At 36.5% G+C, this 25,784-nt stretch overlaps 1 protein-coding gene across 2 annotated transcripts in view; it reads left to right on the top strand.

The window, feature by feature from the left end:
* Positions 1-813: 813 nt before the first annotated feature.
* Positions 814-25,784, top strand: part of itga11 (integrin subunit alpha 11) — a 65,866-nt gene continuing 40,895 nt past the window's right edge. For both annotated transcript variants that reach the window (XM_015394644.1, XM_015394643.1), the window contains exons 1-3: positions 814-953; positions 13,798-13,912; positions 24,819-24,931. In XM_015394644.1, the coding sequence (XP_015250130.1) occupies positions 905-953; positions 13,798-13,912; positions 24,819-24,931 (277 nt within the window). In that variant the 5' untranslated portion in view covers positions 814-904. The remainder of the gene's footprint in view (positions 954-13,797; positions 13,913-24,818; positions 24,932-25,784) is intronic.

The following is a 25,784-nucleotide window of genomic DNA, read 5'->3' as shown; positions in this document are numbered from 1 at the left end:
CTGACTAGAATTGAGTCGGACTACGTCAGGCTACCAACAACTCCCTTAATATTGTTAAATACTACAAATATTCAGATCTGATCTGACTGTAGTTATTGATCTCATATTCAATACTTTTACATAATGTAAAAAATATTTTAGTTTTTCAGCTCAAAAAGGATTTAAGTAAGTATTTTCTCATAGTGTATCATGTTATAAACTTCAGTTTTTCTTGTTGGATCATCCTAACAGAAGCTACAACAACTGTAAAGAGACTAGAGACGGATGGTTCAGCAGCAACTCTATGAGATAATGTATAAATCCCACACTTTTGTTCTGCTGTTACACACGGGTAAGTTTGTGGTTCAGAGCCATGATGATTGTATGCTGGTGTTTAGCTTTCAGTCTCAAACCAGATTGGTTTGTAATGGGAAAGAGAAGTGTGGTGCTACTGATCCACTGTATTCTTTTTAGATTTACCACTCTGGTGACCACCGTACTGTCTAATAGCTTGCACATGCCTGTGTCTTTATTGAACCATCAAAGTCGTTTGTAGTTTTGCTTCAGTAATGTTTGATTGCGTTTTGGATTGTGTTTACTGTACTTCGTGTAAATATGGATTTCTTTTCTCTAAGTCAAACACCAAACATGTCAAATGCTAAGAATAAGTCATTTACTTATATTCAGTGAGTTAAGCTGAGCTGGAAGCATGTTTAAAGACGGAGTTCTCCTCCTGCTGTGGAAGACTGGACCACCTCCTCCTCCAACAATCCCCTCCTACTTCTTTTCATATAGGTTGGGCTTTGACTTGAGTCAATCAGACAGAGATCTTAACTGTGCCTGCCACTGGCTTTCTGCACACCCTCACAGCAGTTATTAAGCTACTCAAACACACCATCACATCCACGCCTGCAGCAGTAAACATATGGAGTACTACTGCTTCCTCCTGCTCTGGATTTGCAGCCAGCATTTAGGTGAGTAAAAGTTGTTTGTATACCTTTTATTTTTTCTTCGTTTGTACTTTGTGTAATTAAGGAAAAGATATTAATCACTTTTTTTGACAATTTTGTGGTGTACTAACTTTGACTTAAATGCAAAGGTGTTTAAGTTTAAAAATACTTATCAGATTATGCTGTTGCAGCTTTTAATTTTCAGTTTCCATGTGCAAGCATCCTAAATGAGAATGTTTATTTCCCAGCATCTCACATGCATGAAAGTATATATAAGACCCATTATAACCCGACTCTGTATCACAACTCAGGAACTTCTTAGGAATTCTTAGAGGGATTATTTCACTACTATAAGATCTACAGAAATGTATTATAGCTCATTGCAAATGTGCATATTCAGCTAAATAAAAGTTACAGCTTTTCTACAACAGAGTTTGTTAGAGCTTTAAAACTCAGCCAAATTTGTGGTCAGAGACCAGATCCAATACTAAAACTGTGTCACATCTATGTACAGTTTGAAGAAGAAAGCCACATACACTTTATATAGAAAGCTGAAAAGAATATTTATGGATTTGTTCAAAGAAAAAGCTTTTAATTAGTGCTATAAACTGACGGAGATGCCACACGTAATAAACATAATCAAATCCTTTCAACTTTAAACATATTGTGATTATTTTTAGAGTTGTGCAGCAAAGAGTTCTGGATATGCCGTTTTTGAGTTCACTCCACTCTGAACCGTAATCACATGGTCTAAAACCTCTCTGTGCTTTCCATAAAAATACAGCACTGGTTATTTTTCCATCTGTTGCCGTTATTGACACAATTCTGTTAAATGCAGAGAGAAATGTACCACTGACCTATTTGAAGTCTGCATCGCTGGAATGAATCTGAGAGAGAACTTCAATGCTTCCTTAGCTTAGATACTTTGTAAATTATACAAGGCTGTGAAATTGCAGGGAGGAAATATTTTCCAAATATTTGGTTGATTTGGGAATTTCTTGGATCAGCGCCACAAAAAGGGAGACTGTGACCTTGTAAGTTGGGGTACATGGAGTATGATTTCATGCTGACTGTGGTGCAGGATGTTTTGACAAGAGTGTGAAAAGGCAGGCTTTATTTTACTCTACAGTTCTTGGGCTCCTTTGGTTATAGCAACAAAGATCCTGTCGAGATAACAATAAAAATGGTGATCTTCTTAGGGGGAATAAGACCTGTGCTGTATATTAGATGGAAACTTCAGGGTCAGTTTCCCCCTTGAAGCACTTACTCTCAGTAGGATATGTCAACTCAAATGGGTCTTTTTTTAAAATGAACTTAGAGTGTCCTTTCTTTTGATGGACATTCATTTTGCCTCTATCATGCAGGAATGACTAGGCCATATTGGCTCCTGTACCAATCATAGGTTTCTGGACAAAACATGAAATACAAATGACAGAAATAATAATGCTGATATTTACTGTAGGAAATTAACTGACCCTTGTTGGTCTTCCAAAATGTATAATAAATGCATGGAATTTGTCAGGATCCAGTTATATAAGACATGCAGTCATACATTTGGGTCTGGCTAGCTCAAGTGGTAAGTCCCCCATCCTGCGAACAGGAGGCCTGGGTTCCTATCCCAGCTCGAGGAAATGAGCTGCCAGCGTGTGTCCTTAGGAGAGACCCTTCATGCTAATGTCTGCTTTGGAAAGTGGTGGCCTGGTGTTTAGGGTATAGAGCTTTGAATCCTGAGGTTCTGAGTTCAAGCACCACTCCCATAGACTGCCGCCAGGCTTCCTGAGCAATACCCTTAACCCCACACTGCTTCCCAGGCACCGTGCAATGGCAACCCACTGCTCCCCAAAGGGACAGGTAAAATGCAGAGATAATTTCGTTGCACTCTACTTGAGACAGTGTAATGACAATAACATGCTGAAAAAACAAAAACAGAAAAATTGGTCTATAATGTTTTCTTTGAATTTTTTTACATAAAAAAATCTCTTTACTATTGAAATATAGATGCATTTTTTTCATAACTTTATGGATTTATGTGATTTTTAATTTTCGATTTCTTATTATTTGTGCATCAGCTTTTTATTCCATAAGGCTACATTAGGGATCATTAAATTAGGTACATCCATCTAGTACTGTGTCACAACCCCTTCTGCCTTCCCAATATTTCAATGCTTCTTCAAAGGGACTGTATTGCAAGAGATCCAAGATTGCAAGAGCTACTGAAAATGTTATACAGCAGGATAGATCAATGGTTAAATGTTGTTACCTTCTAATTTTAACACACAATGCAAATTTCTCAACTGAAATGATGATATTGTCCAATTTGGGTCAGCCAAATCAAAATCTAGCTAATGTATCTGGTGCTATCTGGTGCTAAATCCCAGCTTGTTTGAAATAAAGTATTTTTAATACCTTGGTTGTAATAAACAGTTATTTGAAGTCTTTAATTTCTACCACCTCAGTCTGGATATTTCCCTCTTATCTCTGACAACAAGGGGATAGTTTTTCCACACAAGCACAGCTTACAGTAGATCATAGCTGTTTGTGAAATACTTATACATTCCAGTCTGCTGCACAGTACTGTACGTAGTCTCATTATTACCAAGTAGATTCCTTAGTTTGGTTCTCAATTCAGTTTATTTACATTTTGGCACCTAAAAACAAACAGGATCTTCAAGGACTTTACAGTAATGACTCAAACAAATCAAACAGTCAGAATGGGTAAATGTTGTCTATCTAAGACTGTATAGAGCTATTCACTTTGCTGGATTCTCTCCTCCTGGATATGTATTTAGTGGAAGTACACATTTGCTTGCATTGTGTCAATAACTGCAGCAATGACTCAAACCAAGAATGCATGCAGTGATAGTGGAGAGGGAAAAACTCCCTTTTAACAAGAATAAACCTCAAGTAGAACCAGACTTACTGTATGTGTGGCCTTCTGCTGAGGCTGACTGGGAGTTTAAGAAGACAGAAGCAAATGCACAAACTAAAAAGGAAAGCACTGAAGCATACATAATCTATATGCAAGAAAAGGTGATGGTAAACTAGCTCCATGTTTTTTTTTGTCTGGAAAAGACGCAACTGAATGGATTAGGCATATGTCTGTTTTTCCTGTTACTTGTTTTATTATTTAACTAAAAAAGGTATTTGTAGGAATGATTAGAGTTGACATGTAATCCAACTTAGAAATACCTCAGGTAAACTTCTTTTTTTAAAAAATAGTAAAACACTCTGTAAGAATATTGTGCCAAATCAAAAATCCAAATAGACTCACAAGATTTATGAACATTTTTTTGAATTGTGTTACTCTTGGTGATAGTTTAGCAGATTTTTAACTTATTTATTTTACTTTATTTTACTGTAGTTGTTGATCCAGAGATTTATTCAGGCACAATGCAGCTCAGTCTATGTTCGAACATTATCCTTTGTTTCCATTTTCCAAAGATTTAGATATTTGACACAAGTGGCTGAAATGGGTTTCCTTTATAGAGGGACCAGTTTCATCTGTAGGGGTAGCAAAAAGTGCCTTGGTCAACTGTGGAAAGATAGGAGTAGCTGCTGTCCCTTCAAATAAAATAAGTAAGTTGAAAGATGCTCCCAGGACTTTTGTTGACATATCCCAATAGGAACAGACTAAAGGCATACATTACTTCTGGACTGGGGGACTTGAGCTCGCCAGAAGGAGCTTTCTGTGGAGCAATTACCTCCCATTTGAAACTGTTACCTCTACAAAATTATTTTCAGAGTGGCTAAGGATGGATGGATGGATGGATGGATGGATGGATGGATGGATGGATGGATGGATGGATGGATGGATGGATGGATGGATGGACGGACGGACAGACAACAACATAAGCTGACAATAGTAGATCACATTGCTAGATCCATCCTTTTCTTATTTTCCTTTTGTTACTAAGATCAAAAACAGAATTGTAAAGTTTACAGGAGATTCTATGTTAATCTAGTTTTGACTGAATACACACACAGTCAATGGTGTTTTATATTTTTGTATTTCAATCTGATGGCCTGGTTACTGGTCCAGGGCCCACTGTTCCATCGGCAACTGAAGATAAGCATCAGTACCTCATAACCCTGAAAAGGATAAAGTGGGTAAGGAAAACAGATTGTCATGATTGTGTGGAGGTTTCTTAGAGGACCCAAATGCAGAGATAAGGAGGCAGAGATGAGTTTGCTGATTTCATCGAAATCCAAAAGGCAAGAGAAGCAAAGTCCACAAAGAAAAATACTGAAAAACAAAAGATCCAGGAAATGTCAGAGAAAACACAAATGGGGAGAAAAGAAACAATGAGGCAACAAATCAACAACAAACTAGCCATGGGGAACTGCTGAGGTGGTGTATATAGGGAACAGAACTAAGGATGGGCTGATGAGCTGATATGGAGCAGGTGTGAAAAGAACTACCATAACTAGAAGGGAACTAGGGCAAGGAAACTAACTCAAGAAATACAAAACTGCATTAATATAACAACAAATGGAAAAGAAACCAATGAACATAAAAACACAGAATAACATAAATCAAAGTGGAACTAAAAACTGAAAAAGAAACTCAAACAGAAGTCCTCAAGGAAAGAACCATAACATTAATGGAGCCATTATCAAAGGTTTACCTGATGTTGAAAGTTTTCAGGTAGGTACTGAAGAGAGATATACATATAAGTCTAGAAGATAGGAAGTGTTATAAAACAGGGGCTCCAACAGTAAAGATCTTTTCAAACTAATTTGACCTGTGACTTGTTGGTCCGATGTTATCTGCAGTACAAGATCTGTACTTTAAAAGCTCAGTGGAAGGCTACATACCGGGTCATAAAAACATGTATATATCTGTGTAAGGCCATTTCAACCTTTTAAGGTAGACTGTAAAATTTGGTAGTAGGCTTATAAACCCAGTCAGGAGACATTCTAAGGAAGAAGAGCTGTATTTGTATGTTTTTGTCCAGGCAACAGTCATACATTATGGAGAAGTTGATGCTTAAATGTTTTGTCCAAATACAGCTTATAACACAGACTTGGTTGGTTTGTTTGATCAACAACTATTACCTTTCAACAATACTGAGATAACCATAGACATCTTTCTGTAAATAACTTTTCATCTTTCCCTTGATACAACATTTCTACAACCATTCTTTAATTATTCCACAAATATTTCCATCTGAGAAAGATTTTTCATATATATATTTTTTGCAAATATTTGTTGCATTTTGAGGATAAAGACTGATTGCATTGGAGGAGTGGGGAAACCTCCTACATACCCTGCTTTCAGGTTGTAACAATCATTTCAATCAGCCTCACAAAGCAGTAATGTATATGTGAGAAGTGGTAAGTTTTTCATTTTCACAAATGATTCTTTTGTATGTCAAAGTAATTGTTTTAGCATCTGATGTCTAATGAAAGTTAGCTAAATTTATATAAAAAATTTATATAAAAGCACTGTTTCATTTAGAAAATGGGGGCGGTTCTCCTACCTGTGAAACCATTTAAATTATTTCTAAAAAGAATAACCTTATTAGTTAAACTAAACTATCGTCAGGTATGGGGCAAAGTGGGCTGAAGGCCATGAGTTAAACTAGTAAAACGTACCCCTGCCAAAACCTGTAACAGTTAGTCATACCTTTTCACACTGCAAAGTATGAAAATGCTAAAACTGCATAGGTGGTAGTCTAACTTGGCTACAGCACTCTTTACAAAGTTGCATAGAGAAAGAAAGAACAACGATGTTAAGGAAGGAAGAATCAATAAGATACAGTATGTGGCAAATTACATAAGAATTCAAAGACAGCATTGCTATGGGCCATAAAGACTGATGTAAACAAAAAACATCAGTCATGGTTGACGAAATTAACACTGCTCCAGATAAGACATAATTTATTTAAATATGTTGAGTTTGATCATGTATTTTCCATTTGTCTGACTTTCAATCCATGAATTTGTTGTTATTAGGGGAAAGATGGGGGACAGCCTGGTCAGGTAAACAGTTCTTTACAGTGATGGGTTTAAAATGCCTTGAATTTGTACAGTAACTGCAAATTAGCAACGTTTGTTGCATACATTAAAACAGTGGAGACAAATTAAGGAAACAATAAGAAAAATCAAAAGTGAACCTAAATGGAAGTCAATTGGAAAACATGGCATATCTGCACGAAAGACAACTTTTTCACACCAGCAATTTCCTTTATTTCTTTAGGAAGGTTTGCACAAACATGCAGAGGCTGTGGTTTTGCACTTTGGAAGCAAAAGACATTAAAGCGGAGACAAAAGAGAGTGTTAAGACAGCATGTTCTGTTAAAATTATTAGATCAGAACATACTCACAGTCTCTTACTGTTTGCTACTCCTATAACTTGTTAAATCTTATAAATTACAACTTGAGCCTTACTACAATGCTTTTAAGGAGGGAAGTAAAGAGCTGAGTTCCATTCTGAAGCAGTTTTGCAAGGGTTTTCCTTTAGCAGTTGCTGAGGTAAGCAACTGCTTGGAGCCCAATGTTTTTTAATTTTATTTTCAAAAATGAAAAGAAACTCTCAATTTTCCTGCATATGAGGCTTAGTTTGTGTAGGGATTCCCAACTCCAGTTCTCATGAGCTGCTATCATCATACATTAAACTGCATCCCTTCTTCAACACTCCAGACCTCTGCTGAGCTGGATGACTGCATGGTGATGAAGGAAGTCAACCATTTTATGTAAACACATATTAAATATATTTAGAAAGAATGCATGTTAAAGTTACAGGATACTATCTGTAGAAGAAAAACGTTTTTTCTGAATTTAAGATTGATATGTATGCAACTATTATAAGTGACTATTACCAACAACTATGACAACACTCCCCAATTAATAATGGCTACATTTAGAAATTATGCAGCCTGCAGGCCTCAGTTTCCACATAGGTTCACATTGTGTACATAGTCTGAACATCCCCTCTGTTTTTTTATTATTTTCTCATCCACACATTTGTTCCTCTCAATCTATATGCAATAACCCCTTATATCTTTCTGAGCAACAAATATCAGGAAGGGTTTAAAGCTAGAATATAAAACAAACCAAATGTTAATTCGTACTAATATATGTATGACCGATGGACATTTAAATGCTTTATTGCAGTAATGTGCTGCTCCAAAATAAATCACTGAGAAATTGATTTTGTCATGCAAACTTCAGGCTTTCACCATCTAACTCAGCCATACATTTGTGTTACAGTTGGTGCTATATCCTATCTTTTGCAGCTGTGGAGACCTTAAATCCCCTCAGGCTTTTTGTTGGCTCTGATGGTTAACAGCTTGTTAAGCAGTGCCCAGTTGGCCGTTCCACGATGGGAACATCTGGTTTTCTGTACCCCTCAAAGTATTTGCTTTGGCGTAAGGAATGATGCCAAAATGTTTTAAACTATATTGTCCACTGTGAAGTAGATTGTATTTACAGAGGAAAAATGTTGGAAGGGAAATTCAACGGTGATCAATGGAAAATTATCACTTTATGAATTATTTTTCAACTTAAAACAAATGTGGTAAAGCCTTTCCACTGCACTGCTTCTGTCCTTTAGTTCTATGAACAGTTTCATTTTGTTTGTTGCTGTTGAAATCTTATTTTCTTTAGAATTTATGAAAAACATCATCCAGTGTGGATGATCTGGGGAGACCTCAAACCCTTCTGTTTGCATAACGCGTCCATACGGCTGCTTTGTGTCAGTGGGTTTGTGGTACGACTCCAGCAGCTTGGTGTCAGGCCAAAGGTAGCAGAGGACTGTGTGGTTCACACCAGCAGCCCCTGCCTGAGATATATTTATCTGGGCATGGAAATCGGTACACAGGAAACCCGGCAAAATTCTGACCTAGTGTTCAAAACTGCTGATATTACCGAGAATATTATTCTCTGGCACATTAATAGCATAAAATGGGTATGGGGGAAAAATTCAGTGGCAGAGTTGGAATACTAGAATTCTTTGCTTTTAGAGGTTTAAAGCTAAAATGTAAGTTTTTCCAAAAATGGCTACACTTAAAAGCAATGCAGCTCGCTGCCCTCCATTTGCAAACATTTTTGTTTTGTCAGGATACACAGTCTGAAGGTTGATGCAGATTTTTTTATTTTTAAAACTCTCAAGCTTTTTTAGATCCTGACAAGCAATTTTCAGTCACCTCCTATATCTTCCTGGGCAATCAGAAACTTCAGAGAGAAGTTTGTGGCTAGGATGAAAGACTAGCTGAACATGTGTTCCCCATGCACAATAGAAAATAAGGAATGATGGGTTTTATGTTGATGTCAACATTTATATGAAAATTGTGCATGGCAAAGATTTCTATTTATCTTAGAGATTTCATGATCCAGAACAAATGGCCACTGATAATAGCAATCAAGGTGTGGTGGAGTGATAAAGAAAAAAAATAACAGACTGTCAGCCCCGTCACATAATAGCTGCTGTGTAGTTGTGGTAAAGACTGTTTTGACATTGATTGCAATCACAAAAGTCTTGGTTTTGTCCTTGAATTTACAAAAGCATGCAAAGAACCAGAAGTAGATATACATACTTTGTTGTGTGTTTGGACAGCTTATTTGCCATCCTAAACATTCCCTATCTGAGGAATGCAGGCAATTTCCCTTTTCTGTGTACAAGCCATTTTCCTTCAAGGAACACAGCTGCAGAGTAATCATGATCTGCATTTAAAATGCCAACAGCTGCACAAAGAAACAAATAAATGTCATCTACTAATAAACAAGGAAGAGCAGCGGCTTTGCATAATGTTGCACATCTAAAGTATTTGATAAATAACATTATGAATTACAGATGCTTTTAATAGGCATTTGTAACTATCTTTATGTACTTTTAACTTTTTCTTTTTAGTTAACTTGTGTCATACTTTAATTAGCCACATTATCCAGATTTTGATTATTACTTGTCATGGCCCGCAGTGATGCCAAACAAAGAACTCTAGCAACGAGACAGAAATCAGTGGCATGCTATAAAAACAGATCTGTAAAAGAAACTCAAAAAATGTCATGAATGCAACAAATGTATAATCTCAATAAAAGGGAAAAAATGCATCCAGTGAAACCAGAAGTACTTTCTTTTGCATCTGCTTAATCCTATTTAAGGCTTCAAAAGAAACACAGCTGACAGGTCATAGATAAAGCTGGGAAGAAGTCAGGTTTTAAAAACTTTCCCAAGCCAAGAACATTTCACAGAGCGCTGTTCAATAAATGCAGAAATGGCAAAAGAATAAAACAACTGTAAATCTAACAAGACATGAGCATCCACAGAGAGTTAATCTGGAGGGACTCCTGAGAACAAGCATAGAGGGAAGACTTTTTCAACAAAATAATTGTTAACCATGCACTCAAACAAAGGCTTTTATGCAAGTGTGTCACAAAGGTCATTCTAGGGAAAAGAAACTACAAGAAGTCTTATTTACATATTGTTGTAAACCATGTTGGGAATGCAGCAAAAGAGGAACTCGAATTTTTTTGTCTTACATTTAGAACCCTATATGTCAAGCATTCCTAAAGTCGGACTTCGAGGGCCGCTGTCCTTCAGGTTTTAGAGGTTTCCCTGCTTTAGCACAGCTGATTATGATGATTGCAGTTTAGCAGATTGCAGATTAGCAGTTTAGATGATTGCAGTTGTGCTGGAGCTAGGAAACCTCTAAAACCTGCAGGACAGCAACTCTCGAGGACCGACTTTGGGGATACCTGCTATATATTGTATTTAATCTCCATTGTGCATCAGCCTAAAACAGCATCCAGGCAGTGATTAATGTCGGTGGTCAAGTCGCTGGTATCATGCTGTGGGAAGGCTTTTATTCTGGCAGGGAAGTTGGTCAGAGTTGATGGGGAAATGGATGAGGCCTAAGAAAGGGGAGGGCATTTACTTTACTGGAGGACAATCATCTTATCCTAAGCTTTCAACCAGAGCTTCACTGAATAGTTTAGATCTGGAGTATCTAACTATCTAAAGTAATGGCCCATTTCTTCTACCAGGTGTCTGCAGCGCTGAAAACTTGCTGATGAGGGAATCATCCATTAGAGGTGTATTGGAGTTACAGGACAGTAGCTCCAGTCAAAGTCCAGATCTAAATCTATTTGACAATCTGTGGCAAAAGAAGAAAATTTATGTTTACAGATCCTCCCCATTTATACAGACTTAACATGAGCTTTTATACATAGAAGAATTAATCAGTCTCTCAGTGTGAAAAGCAAGGAAACAAACCAAAAAAGAGTTGCCAATTTAACTGCAAGACATGGTCGCTCTACCAAGCAGAGAATTCGAATACACATACTGACACGCACTGACACCTTGACACTAATGTGGCATCAATTTGCCTACATCCTTTCCCCAATTTAAATGCCATTATATCAACATCATCCTGTTACATCCAAATTAGGTTAAGACAAATTGATTATTTTTCCTTCCTCAGTTTTAAACATCAGGAGCACATTTTAGAAAATTTGTTCAGAAGGAGGAAGTTGGACTCAAGGTGAAACAAATCCTGATTTGCTGTCATGGTTGGTAACAGATAATGTTGGTTTTCCCGTTTCTCATTTAATCTGCACTGTTATCAATTGTAGTTAAATCTGTAACATCTCTCCAAGCTTTGCTGAGATTTCCTTCGCCTCTTAAGTTTCCGCTTGAAGAGGAAAAGCTGTAACATAATCAGAGGGGATTGAATTTAGAATGTAAGTGAGGATGTTTAGCGTAATGCTAAGAGATTCAATAAGCAGAGAATAGTGTAGAGCCACAGAGATAAAAGCAGAAGCCTCCATATTTTCAGTGCAACTTAGTTAGAAAACTCTTTTATTTTAGTTTTCCTTAAAAATAGACCACTGTCCATCACTGAGCACAAGTATACTGTACTCACAGGAGCTGGAAACTTTAGAAAAGTCAACACCTGAGCTTAATCTAGATGGAAGCATAGTGAGACATTTTTTGTTGTAACCGCATATATGTTTCTCTTTTTCAGAAGGTAAAAGTGAAATGATGTCATTATCATTAACAAAGCTATAAAAATGGGGACATTTTTTTCTTTGTCTGGTATTTAATCAAAAGCATATGGCCAACGCCTTACTTGGGAAATATCAAAGTGACAAAGGAGACACATAATACACAGATGGAAAAAATATATATTCACTTTAATCAAGTCCATACTAAAGTATGTCTTAATTAATCCACTTTGACAAAATGATGTATATTTAATCTATCAAGATGAAAACAAATTCATCAAGGTGTTTCATTTTGTGAATTATTTTGCTCATGTTTCTTTTCAGCAGATATAAACTTTAATGGCTCAAGCTAATATTTTTGGAATTATAATTAAATGAGGTGGTTTCTAAACCCTGATATTGTGAGATGATGATGTGATGATGTGATCCCAGGGGTCTAAGGAGTTGAATGTGCAATGAAATGAATTAAAATAATAAACGATAATAAATTAGATTTTTATGTCCAAATATTTAATCTTAGGGGGTTCACCAGCCCAGGGCACTGATATTTTTGGGGTCAAGGCTGGAAATCTTTTGGAATGCCTGCTTTTGATAGTCCTCTGCAGTCACACACCGTAACATGCATCGACAAAACTTAAAGCAGCATTATGTAAATTTTAACTATTAGCTGACATTGAGATTATATTACGCATTAATGCTCAGAATAGTCTGCTCTCCTCAAAATCAGACTTGAGAGGTTCTGAATGTCTGTGAATGGGTCATGTGACCTAAAGCACCATTGTATGGCAGTCTAAACTCCCTTTAAACATGAGAGCTAACTAAGCTAAAAAATGTTTTCCAAAACAACAGAAATGACTCTTTTGGTTCTAGAGCAGGGATAGCAGTTATCATTCCGAGGGCCGATGGTCACATTTAGATGTGTCTCTTCTTCAGCTCACTTGACTTCAAACATAGAATTAATTAAGCCATCTAATTAGAGTGTTGGACCAGGAAGATATCTAAAGATTGCAGAATACCATCAATACCTAATTTTGACATTCCTGATGTAGAGGAGTAAATGTCTTTACAAGGAACTTCATGACTTCTCAGTTATTCTTTAAGTTTGTTAGACGTTTTCATGATAAGTGCAATCCAAAAGGAGATAGGAAGAGGAAGGATGCTTTTATGCTTTTAGCATAGAGACCTCGCAGCGTTCCTACCTGCTAAGTAGGAGCTTTACAGCTGCCCACAATCCTTTGCGTAACAGAACGCTAACCTCACAAACATACATTATTTACTACATTTATTGTGTGTTTCAGATGTTCATACCTTCATATGTTTTGGTTTTACAATGGAGAGCTTCAGCCATTCGCAACATTTTAGTAACTTCCCAATTGGACCAGAGTCACTCATGATGTCCATAAGGATGAAGGCTGGAAGGGATAGGAGTTATGAACAGGGGTCAGGAGCTACAATTTGATTTATTCATAATGAGCTGGAGAGCCAACAGTGCAGTACTAGGTACTTTCAGGGGCACTACACCTGACAGGCAGGGAGCACCACTTGCTACACCTGAAAGTTACAGATCTACCACTCCTAGTGGTGAAAGGTTACATAGTGATGCTTTATATAGCATCCCAAGGTAATCATATATTTGAATCAAGTGTTTTAGGACACCTTTAAAAGATTAGGGTTAAGAAACAGTGATGCACACTTTCTACTTCTAGGATTTTACTTTGAATGTAAAGCAGTGCTGAAACGATGTCTTCAAACCTTAATGAACTGAAGAAATTTTGGGAGAAAGGTTGGGCAAAGAGTCAACCACAACACCAGGAGAGATGAATATAATCATGCAGAAAACTACTATATTAATGTAGCATAAGCTTGTTCTACAAACTGTTGAACCATTGACGATCTAAAGATAAAACTTTTCTTTTTTTTTAAGGGTTCCACGACTGCTTCAATATTGACATAAAGACACCAAGAATCATCAAAGGTCCTAAGCAAGCCCAGTTTGGATACACTGTTCAGCAACATGTTGCTGCAGGAGGAGATAAATGGTAAGGGACTTCAATGATTTCTGCTGCTTGTAAAACACAGGAGACCCAATATATATTTCATCTGTGCGCTTCCCACAGAAGAATAACATTTTTGGATCTTTAAATATGGAGATTACTCTCTTTAAATTGAGTCCTTGATAATTCTTTGCAACTTAATCAAACATATATCTATTGTAAGCAAATCCAGCACCTCTACAACTTGGTAAAACATCTATTTTTTATGGTCACTATAAGGAAAAATATTTTGCTCTTTTTAATAACCACATTTTAATAATCTGAATGCTGTGATATAAAGTATGTTTATGGCTGTACGGGATGTGTGTTTCTGGCTTTTGTTATGCAATAGCAATTCACCTGGATGGTTTTATTCAAATGTTCTTCTTTTTTGTAAAGATTTATGTCCTTGCCTTTGCAATCTTAACTTTAGTCATTGAGATTTCAGGGATCAAAAACATTAGGACTTTAGAACAGATGTTGACAAGCTGTAGCAGTGAAATACAGTTGCACTTGGCAGGAGGACAGTTGGATGTCTCTTTTCTTTTCCTTCCCTGGAAAGATTCAGATCTACTGTATCTCTCCTGGGGTCCTCAAAGTTTCCTTCTCTTAACCTGAAATTGGGAAACAAACTGGAGCTCTGACCTGAATTCCTCACATCCATCACATTACCTCATAACCAAAGCTCATTCCTCCTGCACACTATTATTAGGTCCACTGGCTCCGTGTGGTGGCCAAAATTAGATTCTGGCATACCCAAAATTTCTGCTGGCAAGTATTTTTTTGGCTTTTCGTCAAGTTCCAACTTTTTTTTTTACCTTCAGTAATAATGTTATGAATTAGAACCAAACTTAGATACAAAGATACAGTTGTATTACCAGAAACAAAGTAAACTCTGAAGCTTACTTATAAATATTTGTTATCATTTTAAAGCTACTTTATCAAACTGACCACTATAGTTTGTGTTTTATTTAAACACAATTTTCTCTTATCCCTCTTACTACAACATACACATTTTTTTTATTTAATATATTTTACTACCGGATGGAAATGAAAAAGTACCTGAGGAGTAATTCACACCCAGTTACATTTTTAGTCTTAGCACAGAGGTTTAAATGGATTTAAGTATGAATTTTGACTGGATCATTCTAACAAATTTATTTGCTTTTATCTAAACCTTTTTTTGCATGTATGATCGTATATTAGTGGTATGAGGTAAGTCTGCTTTTGTGCAGAGGAACAGTGCTCAGTGTGATTTTCAAGGTGTTGATCAGTTTTTATAACTAAAGCACCTCTCTTTATTCCTCACCTTTTAATCATACAGAGTAAGAGGGGCTCAGACAACTCAGATTTTATTCAAAGGGTTCAGAGTAAAGGGGGCTGGAAAATAGATTTATGTGGCCTTTTTCAGTTAAACAAAGCTTTAAAACTTTGTTTAATTTTCCTATACGCTCCACAACTGAACAATATTCTGTGCAGATTTATCACATTAGACTCCAATAAAATTCATTAATGCATGTGGTTGTGATTTGAATTGAATATAAGGATGTTATTTAAATAAACACTTTTGCAAAACACTCTGTACTTTCATCAGTTATTTTTCCTAGCTTTGTATGTTTGTTTTTGGATTAGACTTTTTTTTCGTAATAAACTCCCAATGGCTATTCTACTACAAAATGGAATCTTTCCTTGGTTGAAGCTCTCAAATTAACCATTAATATAGCATAAAAACAGAGTTTTATTTAAACATGCAAGCTATTGCTGCAGTTTCCCTTTCAAAAAAGACATTTTATTACTTCACTTAAAGAAGTGGTTTAATGTCAGTGTTTTCATAACTCTGTACTGCTGTAGTTAAAATATTTAACTTCTTTTCCCATAAGTTTTTAGTGTCCCTCTTAGCCAGATAACTGCTCTCTTTGACCTCTGAGCTGCCTAAAGTATGAGGCCTGTGTTGTTTTATGCAAGAGAGCATGTGAAAACTAAGAGAATGGTAAATTCATACAAAGGACAACGAGACTACAGAAGCTGGACATAAAACCTTATATTCTGGGATTTCTGGTAAAAAAAAAATAAAGTAGATGCTTCTACATGGATTGGTTTGAGTTAGACTATGTTGCTGAAATTTATGACCTGATCATGTTTACAGACAATAAAATGTTTTAGGGAAAAAAAGAGATGTCCTTACTTGTTTTAAAAAGCCAGTTGTGGATTGGCGGTCAACATGAAATTAGGATCGGGGCTCTAGTGGTTAACTTCAATTTGAGGCCTTGCGTAACTACGACGACTCCATAATTACAAATAGTCAGAGCCTAGGCTGCAAGTTTAATTTGAACAGTACATGCTGCACTGTGAAACACAAGTATTTTTTTTTCTAAAAAGTGGTGAGCAAACCATGTGTTCTAGAAGTGAAAAGTGCCTGATGAAGCTGACGTGTGTGGAATGAAGGACACCAGAGACACTGCCTGAACTGAGGTAAATGTCTGAGAATGAAGTGGAAACATTTTCTTTTCTGGAAGAACGGTTTTGTACAGACTGCACAAAGCTTACACGTTGGTGGAAATTGATGATAGACACCCTCTAATATATTTCTTTAAGCCCCCTTAAATAGTATATAAAATCGATAAGTTTTTTAAATAAGTCTGCAGATTTCAGTTTGTCCCCTGTTAAGTGTTTGTTTCCGGTTCTTGATCAGCTGACATCTACTGCATCGGGTATCCTGTTTGTGTTATTCTTCAGTCCGTCTGTTTCTCAAGCTGATGACTCTGTCATCCTGAGTTTTATCACATAGGTCTGCTCTTTGGACCAACAGCTGGATACTTACTCATCCAAGAAACAGTTTGTTTGCAAACCTGAGGAAATATACAATACAGAGTGTGACAGTTCTCAGCTGGAAGACGAAAAAATCTTCCTTGGTTATAAGCTTTTTAAACAAGACTTGGGATAAAAAAGCTTATATAGGATTGCTGTAAAATACCAGGTTCACCTTCTGCATGGTTTAATTGAGGAAAATTAATGAGAACGAACAAAGAACTTGCAATGTACAGAAGCCCATTTCTCTTATACCCTGGCCACGAGGCTGGATAAGAACCATGCTTATATTGCTCACATGAACAATGAGCAGGATGGTAAGTGAGGTAAAGGAAATATTCAAAAGTTAAGTTAGGGGGGAAAAAATGAGTTTTCGGGTTAAAACAGCCACAACAACCTTTAGCTTCTGCCTTCATGCTAATGAGCTGTTTGAGGATGATGAAACAAAAGAATGCTGTCCTCCATTGTAAATATAAACACTGCTGGTTTTTGACTCAAACTTTTTGCTTTGTTCAAATGAGACTAAAATTGTGTTTCCAGGCATCAGATACTTATTGTTTTGTGTAAATCCTGAGTAAACTACCCGTACTCCTCAAAGAAAAGTACTATGAAGGATTTTGATACCATGGACCTTTTCTCCTAATTAGTCTTTTATCATTTACCAGAAAACTAAGATTGCATATTATCGTATGTTTTAGCATGGAAAAAGCAGACAGCATTGAGAACATGGGTGCAAACAATTAAGCCCCTTTTAATTGTTTCTTAGTGTTGAATGATTTTACCCACTGAATTGATTTTAATATTAAAAGTTAATTGTTTTTCCTATTAAATGATTTTGATGTAAGATTGTTTTGTTGAAAATGAAATGGCAGGTAAGGCAATTAAATATATTTACCATGTGTACCTCTAACACCAGCGTATGTCTTATTTCTTAAAATATTCTTCTTAGCTACTGCCTCAAAATTAAATATGCCACGATGTCAACAGAACACTGGACACAACACATACTGACTGATAATGTTGGCTTTTGCCCAAATTAATAAGTTTTAAGGAAGTCTACTCATTAGGACTTAATTTTTTGATACTTACAGAACACAAATTTAAGATCTAAATAATAATTAAATTACTTTAAATACTTAGAGTGGCAGTTGACCAGATTGCAGATGTATGGTTACCTGACAAGTTATGCAACAATCTTTTTTATACCTTGACTGTAAATGACGGACCATTAAATTTTAGCAAAGATTAGTTAAAGATGAGCTATTACTGTTATGTATTATATTATACTTTAGTGCTTTAAACGCTTTCAATACAGACTCTCATCTCTGTTAGATAAAAACAGGTAAGAGCCAAGTAAGAGCCTGGGTCTCAAATTTGATGGGAAATTTGAACTTGCATATTTAAGCTCTGCAGTAAAAGGCTCCCACTCACTATTCCACTGTTTATTTTTCTACAGTCATACTAGTTCTGCTCAACTGAGACTTGACCTCTGCTCATTAGATGCACATTGCTAAGAACCACAGGGAGTCTATGAAGTCTTTTGCTGCTGGTCTGAACTTTTTCTGCTTTATTCTACTTTTTGTAGAGCAATGCAAGATGCTTTCTATAGACTTCCTGAACAAGCTGTAAGAAAAAAAAAAAGAGTTGTATTTCTGATACCATGAGACCTAAGTTCTTAAGCTCGAGTTTGGTGTTTGATCAACATATTTTGGTAATGCACTTGAAGAGCAATCAAAGGACAGATGAATGCACTAACTGTATTTTATGCCAGAAACCTTTACAGAAGTTCTGCACTTCTTCTTTTAAACATATGACACTTTTGATTATATCTTGCAAATTATATTATGAAGTATATTTCATTTCCTGTTACAAAAAAAATAAATAAATAAATCAACGCAGTCACCTGAAGGGCCCCATGCGTTTCTGTTATAGCATTTCTATACAAGGTCATAAATGGGCTGCAGAGTGGTATTGTGCTTAGCACTTTAACCACACTCTTAAGGTGTATTTTCACTATGTCTTCCAGAATTCCCACCAGAATCAAGTTTTCCAGAACGTTCTGTTCTACCAACGTCTGTTGTGTTTGTTTCCACTGTGGGGTTAAAAAACAGGCTGGTTGTGTAAATAGACCACTGATGCTGAGAACGTCCTCTTCCTACTAAAACGGTGCATTGCTTTGGAAATGTACTAAAACCTAAAGTTAAAATACATTTGCTATATCCTGTGAATCTTTTTTTTTTTATATTTGCAAGCACAACTTTCCAACTCAATCACCACAGTAGTATGAACTGAATTAAGATGATAAATATGTAATCAAATTTGAATGTGTCCATATCAATGGGTGAACTCGGCAAATATTTATGACAAAAATTTAGACCTATTGTTTTTTATTTTATTTTTGTAAAGTGTTTTAAGATGGTGTTGTTGTGAAACAGTACTATATAACTGCTGAAATGAATCAAATCTAGAGAGATTGATCACAAGCCACTGCAATAGCAAAATGTAAACATTTAAAACATCAAAATTAGACAAGTAATTACTGCAATTTGTATGCCTTTTATAGTTTAATTTCTAATTTAGGTCGCTCCAAACTCTTTTGAACTATTTAACTGCCATGCATCTGTTAGTTTGGTTTGAAAAAAGGAAGAAAGGCCTTTACCAAAAGCTTAGATTTTCGAGATTAAATTCTAACCAATGCTCACCCTGAGAACTAATGTATTGTAAGGAGGTTGTATTTGTAATCCTTTTTTGTCTGGGAACTTAGCCTCACTGCAGTAATATAGTTTAGCATCACCAGTTTATGTTATCATTTATTCAAATGCTGTATTAGGGTTATAAATTAAGTTTGTTGAAAATATTCAAAAGAACATGAAGGTAGTTGTAAATAAAGGGTCCTTCTTTAGCGCTGCACTGATCTTTTCAAATTCCATGCCTGCCAAATAATTCCCTTTAAATGTTAAAAGAACAGGAACATTTCTGCAATTTGTCTTACAATAAACTGAAGCATATTAGTCAGAGTTGCAGACTCAGTAATACGAGCTGTTTAACTTATCAATGCTCAATCCTGTCTACTAAGTTCTGATCATGATATTTCTTAGTTGTGTCATACAAAGCCATTTGCAAAGATTTTCTCTGTTCCTCTGAGCATTTTTTCTAAATAACGATGTGTTTTATCATCATGGAAAATGTAAATTTTGTCCAAATAATATCTGACATGCTGAATGTGCCAAATTACAGGGAAATTAATGGGGACAGTAATGTTCTTTCTGTGGGCACCATAAGTACATGTGCCAGCTTTATTCATCCTCCGGAAAAAATGTTGCAGTACTTTTCAATGGCCATACATCCAATGAGCCTGTAATTATATGACTAGAAATGTTTATTCAAAGAAAAAAACTAAGGCTAAAAGTCTGTCTGGGGCCAACAGTTTACAGTAACCAAAATGTGCATTTGAGTGCATCATGAGTTCCATCTCTGCCAACTCGATGCTCCCAGGCATTCTAGTAATGCTGAAATAAATGTCTTTAGAAAAAAGTAACGGGCCCATCACAATTCACTTGGTTTCAGAGTCAGCATTGACAAAAAAAAAGACTTATCTTGTTAATGTAGATCAATGGAATGTCATGAGCAAGCGTGACAACGCCATAGAAAGCTCTTGTTCTGGGCAGGGATGTGGTTTCACAGCGTATACAGCTCCTCTCTCCAAGTATGAAAAAGTTGACCACATTAATGACAGCCTGGGCTTAGGATGGCACTTCCTCAAACCCCAGAAATACTCTGTTTGCTGGTAACCATGACAGAAAATGTTCATCATTCACTTTGGACCAAGTTATGTTTTGGAGTAGCATTTTTGCCCGGTTAATACATGTCTGTTTTTTCCTCCAATAAAATCAGATTTAAATCAAAGGCGGGACAGTTTCTGCTTAATTCATTGAGGTAGAAATGTCCTGAAATGAACTTAAGGAATCATAAGAGACACCCATAACTGAGGTAATGAGCAAGATATTAATAGCAATGAAAAAAGGAGCACTGAATAATCCACAATGCTGAAAAGATTTCCAGATTCTGAGAGACTTTAAATGTTGGCTTCACGAACAATAACACTCATGCACGCTTCCATGTGAGTCACTCTTTGATGTCTGGTGATGAACTGCTTGAACATTTCCCCTTGTCTTCTGTTGTTGCTGCAATATGTCAAACTCTAACCAGTACTAAACCTCAAGGAAATATATCCTGTATCAAGCTCCTACTGAAATTAAAGATCAAAATCATCTGCTAGAGAGTGGATAATGCAAAGCTTGATTGTCTCTGATGAACTGTTTGAGTAAACCAACCATTTAAAAACTTAAGCATATAATATCAGTCATTCATTCCATCAATGTCTATGTTTCTCTGGCAATCATTGGGTCTCTCTGCTGTCAGGAAACAATGCATTCAATGCATGAGCTATTTGTGCAGCATTTTGAATAAAATATAACCATTTTGTAAGAGTGAGAGACCTCAGAAATTTGCTGGTGTGTTTAGTAGGCATAACGGCAGAAAATGACTGGAACACCCTGCTAATGCAAGGGAAAATCTTCCACTCTTAATTCTCTTTATGAGTGGGGAACCTTATCCAGTATCCTACACTTTGCTGCAGTCTAAACAAAACACTCAGATTTCCCAAGAATACATTATGCAACATTCACCATGCCCTGCTTGATCTGGCAGAATGCCTCTCCTGCGTATATTAGGTTGTAAAAATACATGAAAAATCTACCACTGTGAAGTCTTTCTGTGAAGGGCCCTTGTTGAAAATTTTCAATTTTCTTTTAACATTCTCTGGTGCCAAAACTGCCATTTCTTATTATGTAACCACTTTAAAACCTTTAGATAAAGTTATAAAAAAGTTAAGATACAGCCTCATTGTACAGCACAGTTTAAGTATGTACAGCTCTTGATTGTCATCTTTAATGACATTTCTTGTCATGCAAAGTTAATCCATTTGGATGTGGCAATCCCAAATGATGGAAACATCAGTAAACCAAGGCCTCAGGGAAGAACTAGAGAGAGAGCCTGGAAAGTGAAGCAACTGCAGTGCACATGGTCAATGTAGCACTTGGGACAGTAACCCTGACACTGGAGAAGGGGCTCAAAACGATACCTACGGTTGGTTGCCAGTGGGAAGGGAGCCAAATGCTAGTTGTGGGCTGGTCGACCCATGTCTAAAAAACCCGGTTAAGTTACAATTTTCAGTGGGAAAGAGACTTAACTGTTTTGTTTTAGCCATTCAAGGTAACAAATGAAAAGAGCTAACATCCTGTGGGGCTTCTGGATACAAAGAGACAAAATAGTTGTGGCCACCCAACCGGACATTGTGATCATTGACAAGCAGCAGAGGAAAGGTGCAGTGATCGATGTGGCCATCCCAAATGATGTAACAAATGAAAATGGCAGCAGATCTGATAAAACTTAGGATTGCTGTTTCTCTGTTAATGATGTTGATACCCAGCTAGACATGTGTTGTGTATTAAAGATATATGTAGAGTTTGTAAACTGAAAAAGTGTCAGGCAGACTTAAAGCTAAACTGAACCAGCTGGTAACAGACAGAACAGGCTGATAGCAGATTTGAGAAAGCAGATAATAGCCTTGGCAGGGTTTGAACAGACAGATGATGGCTGGCAGGTTAGTGTTGGGCTTTCAGGAAGTGAATGATACTCTGGTGGCAGGAAGGTAGGCAGTGATTGCAGGTAGGCAAGAACCTCATGCAGACATGGAGGAGATGATTTGGTGGAGACTGACAGAGAAAGACATGTATTATTTGGCATGATTAGTTGTATAGAATAAGGGTAATTAGCAGAGAGGTAGGTGCATCTGTTCACTCTGACTGATTAAAACAGAGCAGACGGTGGCGTACAGCCAGCCAGGATTCCCACATGTTTGTGAATGCACAAATACAGAGAGAATTCAGCTTGCATGCTAAAACTAAACTTTGCTTTGTTGTTAAAATTCAATACTTTACTTTGACATTTGTGAATTTACATTTTTTTCATTTTTTCTGAGATCAAAAGATCAAAAGAAGGCTCACTCAACCTTGCACTTAAGACATGTAAGTCAATTTCTACACTGCCACCATTAAGTCTGTTATGAATATATATCCATGTCTGTGTGGTTTGAGTCATCTTCAAAACAGGACAGGTCCAAACTGCAGCAAAGAATTTGGTTTCAGAGATGATAATTTATTCTGACCATGCACCTTGTGTGCATCTATCACCAAAAAAAACAGCAACTAACATTTCAGTCAATTCCACACACCCTGGTCAGAGGGTGTTTAAACTTTTACTCTCAGGTTGGCTCTACAGAGAGCTAAAGGTAAAAATGAACCAAAAAAAAGAGAGTTTCTTTTTCCTTGCTGTCTCTCTGGTAAGTACAATATACACCTCATAGGCAGGGAAGTCAGACACTCTGCTGGAACTATTTATGCATTTTGAGCTTTGATAACCTACCCCTCTTATATCAAAGATGGGCTGAACTTACATACTTGAACATACTAATATCATTCTGTTTTCTTATACAGTCTTTTTTACTATCTCTAGTAGTTTTCCTATTATTGCTCCAGTCTCAGACTGAATCTTAAACAAAAGAATTTTATGCTGAAAGCAGGTTCACCACCCATCAAATAAAGAAAATACTATGGTGGTCTGTTGTAGCAGGATTCATCTGGTTTATCTACATTAATAGTTTTCATGAGGTTAAATGTTATTTTCTTTCAATTTTAACGAAACATCACAAAACTGGCTGGATAGTCAGAGACTTTACAAATACAATTAATGCCCTAGTTATGCAAACAGATATATAATAAAAAACAAATAGAAGTAACATGGCTGCTGACAGGTAAAGGGATTACCAATTATATTTTCATCGGGGTATCTTTTAGTGGGTGGTATATATATTATATAACAGGTTACCTTGCCATAATAAAAATAGGAAAAGTAAGGATATCAGTGAGTCTCATTAGAGGCTGATAAGAGGCAAATTGTGATAACCTGGTCTAAAGATCCACAAAGCTGTAGGACTTATTGGGTATTTCTTGTCTACAGCTGGCAATATACATGAAAAACAGTGAACCAGTGGCATGACCATGGGCAGATAAGGTTTCATTTACAGTAGTTGCCATTCAAAATTTCACCACTTTCCTTGATGGGCCCTTGGCTGGTCCCCTACACTTCCTTTTTAATCTTTCCTTTTTAATCTTTTAATCAATCTTTGTACTAAAATATTCTTTCTGTCATGATTAGTGGACATTAAGATCTATTGAGAAGCATCATTTCCCGGTCAGACCTTGTACATCAATGAAATGGTGGAGTCTGAGTAAAAAAATATGTTGGGTTCATGCAGGGGATAATGCTGGGAGTTGCAGGGCATTGGGCTGTAATTCAGCTGGCATTTGACTGGGAAGGGCCATTTTGAATGGCTGCTACTATATGCCCAGTGTGGGTTAAGGTTTCCCATGTGGAGATGCACCAACTCCATAAGTCTTGATGCAGTCTATACTGTACATACAAGGGAGATTGCTTAGGTATGGTGTTTGGAGCATAATAGTGTTTAGTTTGCCTTCAAACTTCCAAGAGCTCTAACTAAATAAGTACTTATTAGACATTAACTTCCATTCATACTTGATACTGTGAAAAAGAGTAATACTCCTTTACTCATGTACATACTGACAGAATTTCTTCTTTTCTTGCACACGTATATCTAGCCAAAACGTAGTCCTTATATTCTTGAGATTTTTAAAGAACGTTGTGTAGATAAGCAGGAGTTACTGGCTGCACTCACTGGCTGCTGGGTGTGACTCTGTGGAAGACTCCTTGAATATGAGACCTGTGCTTCTCAGCATAAATAAACAAAGAGAGGTTTAAGATCTTCTGAGTTGACCTGGGTGTTTGGAGTGGGTCATTGAATTTAATGGTTAGTCATATTCCCTCAGAGAGTTGGTTATAGCACAAATATTGTGTTTGTTAAAAAGGATGAATGAGAGATGTGCTCTTGTACTGTTTACAAACTATTGTGCAAATGAAGTCTGTTAAGCAAAATTTCTTACCTATCAACTCTCTGTGTTTGCAGGTTATTAGTGGGAGCGCCATATGAAAACACTGGGAATTTCCAAACAGGGGATGTATATAAATGTGCAGTTAACAAACGAACTAATGGCAACAGTTGCTCGAAGCTCAATTTAGGTAAAGTATTACAGATTCTCACTGCATCATTATCAACATTTCTGCAGTTGTGCTGCTTTATAATGTTTTAACTGTTGTAACCAGGCCACATATCCAGTAAATTCTACACCAGTATGGTTTTGGAATTGCTATAAAATATTGATGAAATTAATTTATTTGTTGTGTATTTTAAACCTGATTTCACCATTGTAAAATAGAAAGAATCTGAAGTTTATATTTGGTTTTGAATGAAATAGAAAACCATAAAACCTAACGCTTTAAAACACATATGTGTAGCTCCCAATATTTTTATGATCTGGAAGTGGAACCGAGGTCAATTTCGGTTTAAAGGAATTAAAGAGGATTTTTCTCCGAAATTAAGTGTCCAGATTAATCTAAAATGAACTGGTTGATGGATGGCATTCTTGCACTTATGCCCCGCCTAAAAAACCACCAATTAAAATCCATAAACTCTGGGCGTGATGGTGCCTACAACACATTAGCCAATTAATTTTGCCTACTGTTGAAAGTGGATTGACTACTTGTTTGTCAATCAAACAATTTGCGTAGGTGTCGCCTTGATTTTATTTACGTAGGCTCCAACCGTAACTCACATGCTGTCTGGCTAGCGGTTCGCCATTACGCCGAAGTACAAAGAAGTACTTCTAAGCTTGTTCACTGCTGCGGCTTTTTTTGAGCTAATTGTAAATTGTGGAGAATCTAAGTTTTCTAAATTTTTATAACGTCTTTATTGGTAAAAGTTTAACGGGTGTTATTTTCAAGCATACTGTTGTAAATACACAAAACAGAGCTCTGTTGCTATGGCAGGTAGATATTTCTAGGCATCCAAATATGAAATATGAACAAAATTAAG

The sequence above is a fragment of the Cyprinodon variegatus genome, unplaced genomic scaffold (assembly GCF_000732505.1).
Source record: "Cyprinodon variegatus isolate N-32 unplaced genomic scaffold, C_variegatus-1.0 Scaffold701, whole genome shotgun sequence".
In the NCBI taxonomy this organism is placed as follows: domain Eukaryota; kingdom Metazoa; phylum Chordata; class Actinopteri; order Cyprinodontiformes; family Cyprinodontidae; genus Cyprinodon; species Cyprinodon variegatus.
This window is presented reverse-complemented; position numbering and strand designations above follow the sequence as displayed.